The sequence below is a fragment of the Monomorium pharaonis genome, unplaced genomic scaffold, assembly GCF_013373865.1.
Source record: "Monomorium pharaonis isolate MP-MQ-018 unplaced genomic scaffold, ASM1337386v2 scaffold_273, whole genome shotgun sequence".
Classification (NCBI taxonomy): Eukaryota; Metazoa; Arthropoda; class Insecta; order Hymenoptera; family Formicidae; genus Monomorium; species Monomorium pharaonis.
This window is the reverse complement of record NW_023415553.1, coordinates 34194-42759: the sequence shown is the minus strand read 5'-3', so window position 1 is coordinate 42759 and position 8566 is coordinate 34194. Positions and strand designations below refer to the sequence as shown.

At 30.6% G+C, this 8566-nt stretch overlaps 1 protein-coding gene, 1 long non-coding RNA gene and 1 pseudogene across 6 annotated transcripts; 1 reads left to right on the top strand and 2 right to left on the bottom strand.

Annotated features, from left to right (window-relative positions):
- Positions 1-1054, top strand: LOC118644206. The gene is made up of 2 exons (XR_004965194.1): positions 1-51; positions 353-1054. It is a non-coding gene; the product is annotated as an uncharacterized LOC118644206 (long non-coding RNA).
- On the bottom strand, positions 530-3522 carry LOC105838307. 5 transcript variants are annotated; one of them, XM_012683778.3, is made up of 4 exons: positions 2897-3522; positions 2632-2759; positions 2223-2369; positions 530-1841 (listed from the first exon to the last, which is right to left on the bottom strand). In XM_012683778.3, exons 3-4 carry the CDS (start codon positions 2343-2345, stop codon positions 1020-1022), a joined length of 945 nt encoding a protein of 314 aa, XP_012539232.1. In that variant the 5' UTR covers positions 2346-2369; positions 2632-2759; positions 2897-3522; the 3' UTR covers positions 530-1019. The 5 variants fall into 5 exon arrangements, with proteins under 5 accessions (XP_012539232.1, XP_036150402.1, XP_012539230.1 ...); XM_036294509.1 differs by lacking the exon at positions 2632-2759 and having other exon boundaries at positions 2897-3521; XM_012683776.3 differs by lacking the exons at positions 2632-2759; positions 2897-3522 and having other exon boundaries at positions 2223-2621.
- On the bottom strand, positions 3477-5463 carry LOC114254312 (annotated as a pseudogene).
- Positions 5464-8566: the final 3103 nt, after the last annotated feature.

Below are 8566 nucleotides of genomic sequence, written 5' to 3'. Positions count from 1 at the left end.
ATATATGGTAATGGATCCGACGAAGTGAGACGCGCGATGAACAAGTCTTTCGTAAGTAAAATGTTCATTGTTGACAAATTAAACAAATTAAAAAAAAAGAAATTGCGATTATTTTATAAAATATATTTTTTTCACTAAATGTAAATTCTTATAAAATGGAAAAAAAGTTATGAAAAAGAGTTGCATATTTTCAAGTAAAAATCAATGTTATAAATCTTTTTTTGCGTACGCAATGAGATTATGAATTTCTTACCTTGAGTAGAAATTAACTTATACAAATGTACACAGGTAAAACATATTGACGAATCGATATGATTCACTCATAAGAGAAATTTTATTTTGTAATTCGCAGATAGAATCTGGTGGCACTGTCTTGAGCACCAATTGGCAAGAAGTAGGACAAAAAACAGTCGAGAGAAAACCACCAGATGGCATGGAATGGAAATCTTGGCAGTCGTAACTGATAATTTCTTAAGTCTTTTTAAATGGTCCTTAAATAAACGATTTCTTAAATCGGATTTTATCATCGTTTCTTGCATGTAATGATCGTTTAATTCTTAAATATCATATTTATACAACATTTTTTATCAATGTATAACAAAAGGTATACAATATATAATTTTACTCAAGTTATTTCATCTTTCCATCACGTAACAATTTAATACTAATTTGCACTTATAAAAATTTATTTTATATTATAATTAAATTTATAAATTAGCGCGTTTGCATATTATATATTATATATTATATCTTTATGTAAAATTTAACAATATTATTATGATACATAATGTGTTCTAGTGAAAATAAATGCTCACAACATATGTTTACGTGTAAAAGTTATAAAAAATAGGGAGCGTTTTAGTAGGCAAGTGTACAGCGAGCACAGTTTCTCACTTTATCAGAGAGTAAGCTTTGTGTCAATCCTAAAACAATATTTCTATCAATAGCTTTTTCAATAACTCACAAGTTCTAATAAAAGTTACCCATTGTAGTAAATTTTCATTGATGTACATAAATTGTTATTTATGAAAAATATAAGATCCACATACATAAATACCCTTCATAACATAACTTAATCCTGAAATCACAAAATTTACTGAATATTTGGCAGAAGATACGAGAATATTAGACGTATTAGATTTACTTGGCTCCTTGTTTAAATCAGCACTTATTGCATTTATTTTTTCTTGTTTCTTGTGGATACTTTCTAATTGTTGAGAAAACTTTGTTTCAAATGAGCCCAACATGCTTTTAATGCTAGACAGTTCATTAGTGTTCTTTTCTTGTGCTATTTCTATAGTATTTCGTACGTCTAGTATCCTCCTATTGTTAAGTATCATTGAACCAATCAATGATATAATCGCTATTACGGCAGAAGCGATGATAGACAAATACTTGTATGTCTGTGCATTTAAATTTTGGCTAACTTGATGGTCTTTTAGCGCAGTTGCCAGCTGCGTGAAATTGTCCCTTTCTTCCTTTTCAAATAATGCTACCTGATTAAGAAGTTTCTTTTGTTCTTGCAAAGACCTGTGTTCTTCTATAGTTAACTGCAGAAACTTTGGATCCTCTCGTTTAGTTAATAGTAATTCTGCATAGAGTTCTTGAAGTTTAACAGTGTTATCTGCGAATTCTTTATTCAAAGTTCTTCTATTGTCATAACACGTAAATAGCTTATCTTGTAGGGCAATTACTTGCCTCCTGGTTGTTTCAACTGTATCCATTCCTATTAGTTGATTGTACCATTGCCACCATTTAACGATTTTTTCTGGCAGTGGTGCGCTCGGTTCTAACGCCTTGGCATTTAAATCTTGCATTATGATAGACTGATCGCTAAGTTTCTACAACATAAAAAACAAGGATCAGAATACAATTTTGTTTATAATTGTATTGAAATAAGAGAAAAGTAAAAATTATTTATAAAATAAACAAATACTTCAAAATTTAGTTTTCATAACTGTCCAATATATTAAACCATTTTCAAAATTTTTAGTAGTTCTCTCTGAAGACTGGAAATAATCGAGATAATTTTGTGTAAATACAAGATAATTTTATATAAATGCGCAAGGCAACGGGTCGAATCCAAACAAAACATAATTTTATATCGTCACGTGTCAAGCTCAAACATTAAATTTTATTGAAAATCAGGATTTCTCATCAGAGAAAAATCAATTACATGAGACAAAAATTATATACATTTTTGTTATAAATTTGCTACTTACTTTTGCAACGACATTGTATTTTTCGGTTGCGACATTCTGTGCATCGGAGAGCTTACTCTGTGCCTTTTTTGCGGTATTTTCTACAATCGTTTTTGCATTGTGAAGCAATCCGTATCTCTTCATTTGTTCGCTTATCAGCTTTATCAACTGCCGATGATATTCAATCATTATGCCAAACAAACAGATGTAAAACGAGACTGGATCATTGAGATGTGTACATCTCAAAGGACTAGATTAACTTTATTATTACAAACCGGTTAAATGTTAGAAAAATTAAAATACGCGAAGACTAGCTCAACCTTACTTTCGAACTGTCATCCATCTTTAGCTGTTGGTCTGTTCTTTTCAGCCATTCAACTAAACTTGCGAGAGGAATGATATACAAGATATTTATTTGAAAAGAACAAACCTATTGTGTTAAAACATTCACTCTGGGATTTTGAATGGAGACAGAATTGACGAATTTGAACAATTGAGCCAAGTGACCAATTAATTTTCTCTTAGATTGAAATTTCGGAACGATTTTTAATCTTCAATCTGTAACATTGTCCATTAATTGCTACTCGCAATTTGAATTTATCTCGCCTTTAATTTATTTTAATTTTTCGTTATAAAATCATTAAATACATAGTATGCATTTTATGCATGAAAATATAAATTCAAAATTTACTTACTTCTTGGAATTTTTCTGAATATTTCCATTCTCATTCTTGGAGGAATTTCAAACTGAACGGTGATTACAATCGCGTTTCAAATCACTTCTGCAATTTGAACTTCATCAAAATAAATTCTAATTCAGTACCGATTTTTAAAAGAAATACTCTATAAAAAATTAAGGAACAAGTAAAATAAAAAATCTAATCTTGATTTTTAATCCCTTTTTTCACATCTCTACAAGTTTTTTTAGATCCTTTTATTCATTTAAAAATTACTTACCTAAAATAGTAAAATAGGATAATTTTTGGCTTAAGCTATTGTAAGTCTAATTTTTCATTGTTTTCTTCTTTATATTCACTTAATTTCAGAAAATTCAAATACAACTAAAAATAATAATAAGCAAGCAAGCAAAAAAAACTACTAATAAGAGGTAATAACACTATTGTTAAAAGTTGCGGAGCAAAGTTTACTCTGGAATGCACTTATTTAATGGATGCCTTTTGATGGATGACATATGCGAATAGAAATAAAATTATCGTAATTGTATTATTCCTTGATTTTTAAATTTAAATTACAATTTAAAAAAAACATCAGATGTAAGAAATCAACGTTTACTTATATGAATTCAAAGAGTATAATAACATAATTATACAAGTCTAATTCAAAATCGTCTAAACTGCTTTTGTAATTTCTCATAATGGTAATCGTCCGTCACTTTCTCTACGTTATCTTTTCGTTTTCCTCGAATGTCTTCTTTGGTAGTGCATTTTTTCTTGTTGCCGGATTCTTGCTGCAACTTTTGGAAATCTGAGTCTTCTATGTTGATTAAAATTGATGAATTTCATTCACAATTATATCTACATAAAGAATTTAAATGTATAAAAACAAAGAATGCGTAGTTAATATATGTTAATGTAATTAATAAATTTTTGATAACTTAGGAATACAATACGTATCATGTGTATTTCATATATACAGAGGATCACTGCAGCAGTTGCGGAACAATTACCAGTAAATAATTGTTTAAGAAAAATATTAAAATAATAAGACTTTAAAATAATATAAAACTATATCAATTTAATAATATAAAACTATATCAATTAAAATATTTTTTGCTTGAAAATGGTAATTATATATTAATTTTTTTCTATTTGTTCATTGATTGGTATAATGATACAATCATATCTATGAAAAATAACAAAAAGAATAAAATTCACACATCTGTTGTGTTGTACAAAATTCACAGCTATATTTGCAGGAATAAGCTGTGATTTTTTTTTCTGTGTCTGTCCCAAAGAAGTTTAAATTTCGCCTCTGTAGCTTCAATGTTACGAATTTTGGCTTTGAAAATTAATTGTGCTTTTAAGGAAAATATTAAATTATAAAATTTTTGTTTTAAAAACTGTACAACTACAAATAAAGTTGAATTTTCATTTAATGTTGTTTTATACCTTTGATAAATTAATTCCACACACTTGCATGCAATATACATTTAACTTTAAAAAAATATTTATTGTATCATTGTAATACAAATGTACTTACTATATTCCAAGATCAACTTCTGGAATACCAGATAGCATTTGATTCAAAAGCATTTCTCACTACAATTAGTTGAGCTCTGCCTCAAACTCTGTCTGTTCCGGTATCGTACGCAACGCTGCTTTCTCTGGCAAGCAATATGGTCCCTTATCATTATTTGTACTATTTGCTGCATCATTATTATTTTTATTCTTGCGCTTTGACAATTCTTCTATATACTTGACCCTGTAAACAGAAATAATTATAAAAGGATACAAGATATACAAATACAATGATTAATAATTCCAGTAAAATACATTCTCTTATTGCTGATTAAATGTCAATAATAAATGTAAGAGAGAAAGAAGCAAACGTCGCCGTGCGTACATTTCTTCGTCGCGTTTATTTGTCTCCATGTTAAATTGTGTTCTAATTCCAATGTTGTATATGTCGTTCGGCTTATATTCTTCAGCATTCTTCAGCACAGCCATATTTTCCTCTAGTTTTCATATTAAAAGGATCCGACTAAATTAACATAGACCTCGCGTTACTTCTCCGGTTTTGTGAATCTCCTATTGTGAATTCACTTTTATTACATATACACATAAGTATCTTACTGTCAACACATTGGATATGCTTTCTCCGAGCGCCAAACCAACAATATCGACGCCAGCCGGTCTCTCACGGAGTTTCTGAATAATCTTTGTTTCGTCGATTTTCTTCCTAAAATAAGTTTCCTCTTAATCTAAGTTCTAAGCTCCACAATTAATTAAAAACAGAATAATGTGCAATCCTAACTTGGACATTTTCTCTCCCTCGCTGTCATTGTCATCAGAAAAGCTTGGTGTTTCCTTAAAGGTTTCGTCTTCTTCTTCTTTTTAAACTAGATATTATGCGTTGCGTCGGGTCCGCACCCCGTTCTTTCTTAATTAATTAAACCTGCTATATCCCATTATCTCCTCTCAAGTAAAATCAAAACAGACTTCAACACTCTCGATTGCTACAGACAGGTTAATGTTTAATCACCGAACTCTCGAGACTTCAGATGGCGTCGCAACGGATTCATTCGCAAAAACGATTACAAAAAATATATTGTAAATAAAAAAATACATATATAAAAAAAATAATATTTTACTGTTATTTTATATAAATTTAATGTATAGATAAAATAATTTAACTAATAATATAATATTTAATTATATCGTTTTCATAATATATCGAATCAATTATCGATCAATATGGGAGATCGATTAGACTCATATTTTAATTTACACGTACTTTCTAATCTTATGCAAAAGTAATTACAATTTGTGAAACGCGATTTAAACATGATTAATAATAATTAGCCTTATTAGTGCGAAAAACATAAAGTTCAAAACTGCATGTATATATCCCAGAGGCACTCATCTTGACGTGTGAAGTAGCGCTAGAAATGATCATCTCTGGCTCAAGCCAACTTAATACAATTCTCTATTATAGGGGTTCACACGCCTTCCGGAACGGAATGGGACGCTGGGTTCACTTCCTTTCCGGAACGGACGGGGTTCACTTTCTTTCCGGAACGGAACGGGACATGGGACAGATCAGCTCCCGATCGAGTTTCTTCGAAAATCATCTAATCGGTAAATATGAGGTATATTTAACTTGTACTGTGTTTTGTCCGAACGCGTATTCCTCGTAGCGTAAATCGCGACGTATGGAGCAGTCGGGCAATTATAACATGCGACAATAATTCCGTGCCAAAGTCGATCGCGCGGGAAAGGTACCCCCTTCGCCATATTAACAGCGTTCTCTCTTTATTTCACTCGCGGAATCCGTGACAATCAATAGCAATCCCGAGGCGTATCGGCTCCGCGACGTGTAATCGCCGCGCGAAGTTAATCCGCACGATAAATAAAACTGCCTCACGACATTCTAAATCACATTTACCTGTCATTTTCAGAACACAACGAATATTTCGGACAGAACGACACGCCGCCGCAAGTGCTAGAACAAGTGCTATCGCCAAGTATTTAATCGGTAAGTCTTATTACGTTAAATTTGTGTCGCAATTCGCTCGAACGCGTATCTATACATCCATACTCGTTCAAACGCAGATCGCGATACGTTAATCGTGGCCCACGAAGTTGACTGTGGGCAGGAAATAAATTTCTATCGCCATTCTTAATTGCATTTTTTTCTCATTTTCAGAAGGCGACGGAGGTGGAACAACCCGACGTTGTACAGAACGGCATCGCAGATCACAACTGGTAAGTGTAACGTACACACCTCAATAAGCAAAAAATAATTTAAGATTTTGTAAATCATAAACTAATACTAATATTTTATTTAATTATAACTCTATCGTAGTTTATTATAACATTAAAATAACATTAATATGTATCAAATTTGTTAATTCTTTTATGAATTGTGATAATAATTAATTTGATGTTTTCAACATTTTAATTTTATACATACAGCTTTCAAATAGAAAACAACTAAATTTATCCAATGAACCAAATTTCTGTACATCTTCTATTAAATGAATGAGATTATGAACATTATGATTTATGAATTCTTATTTATATAAGTCACCAAATTCTTTTACAAAATATTATAATAATTTATTTGCCTAAATACATTTTGTTACTAAATCGTCACATATTAGTATCCAAATTGCGCAATGTAAAGATAGAAAATGCAGATAATAATGTTTTTAAAAACATGGTTTCATCATCTATGGACCATAATGTAACAAAAAGTTCTAAATTTAACCGCTTTCCATCTCTCATATTCTGTTATTAATCTAGGTTTTCTTGCAAACTTATAACGAGTTGATTTATATTTAATAATTTCAGTTTTTTATTAATTGCATCAATATTTTTTTTATTAGACAAGTTTTGTGAATGTCTTTAATACAAAAACTTTTTTTACATATCTTTTTACATACATATTTAGTTTTTACATATCTGGCGACAATTCTCGACAGTACTCGTATACTGCTGTGTTTTTCTATAATTTTTAAACAGAGTTCTAACGTCTAAACTTGTGTACATAATTTCAAATTGCTGAAATCAGCACAAAACTTAAATTTAATTGTCGTGCTGGATAGTTTTTTCATATTTGGCGACAATTCTCGACAGTTCTCGTATACTGCTGTGTTTTTCTATAATGTTTAAACAGAGTTCTAACGTTTAAACTTGTGTACATAAATTTAAATTGCTGAAATCAGCTCGAAACTTAAACTTAATTGTCGTGCTGGATAGTTTTTTCATATCTGGCGACAATTCTCGACAGTTCTCGTATACTGCTGTGTTTTTCTATAATGTTTAAACAGAGTTCTAACGTTTTAACTTGTGTACACAATTTTAAAAGGCTGAAATCAGCATGAAACTTAAATTTAATTGTCGTGCTGGATAGTTTTTTCATATCTGGCGACAATTCTCGACAGTTCTCGTATACTGCTGTGTTTTTCTATAATGTTTAAACAGAGTTCTAACGTTTTAACTTGTGTACACAATTTTAAAAGGCTGAAATCAGCACGAAATTTAATTTTAATTGTCGTGCTGGATAGTTTTTAGATATCTGGCGACAAATCTCGACAGTTCTCGTATTCTGCATTGTTTTTTCTTAATGTTTAAACAGAGTTCTAACGTTCTAACTTGTGTACACAATTTTAAGAAGCTGAAATCAGCCCGAAAATTAATTTTCATTGTCGTGCTGGATGGTTTTTAGATATCTGGCGACAATTCTCGACAGTTCTCGTATTCTGCATTGTTTTTTCTTAATGTTTAAACAGAGTTCTAACGTTTTAACTTGTGTACACAATTTTAAAAGGCTGAAATCAGCACGAAATTTAATTTTAATTGTCGTGCTGGATAGTTTTTAGATATCTGGCGACAAATCTCGACAGTTCTCGTATTCTGCATTGTTTTTTCTTAATGTTTAAACAGAGTTCTAACGTTCTAACTTGTGTACACAATTTTAAGAAGCTGAAATCAGCCCGAAAATTAATTTTCATTGTCGTGCTGGATGGTTTTTAGATATCTGGCGACAATTCTCGACAGTTCTCGTATTCTGCATTGTTTTTTCTTAATGTTTAAACAGAGTTCTAACGTTTTAACTTGTGTACACAATTTTAAAAGGCTGAAATCAGCACGAAATTTAATTTTAATTGTCGTGCTGGATAG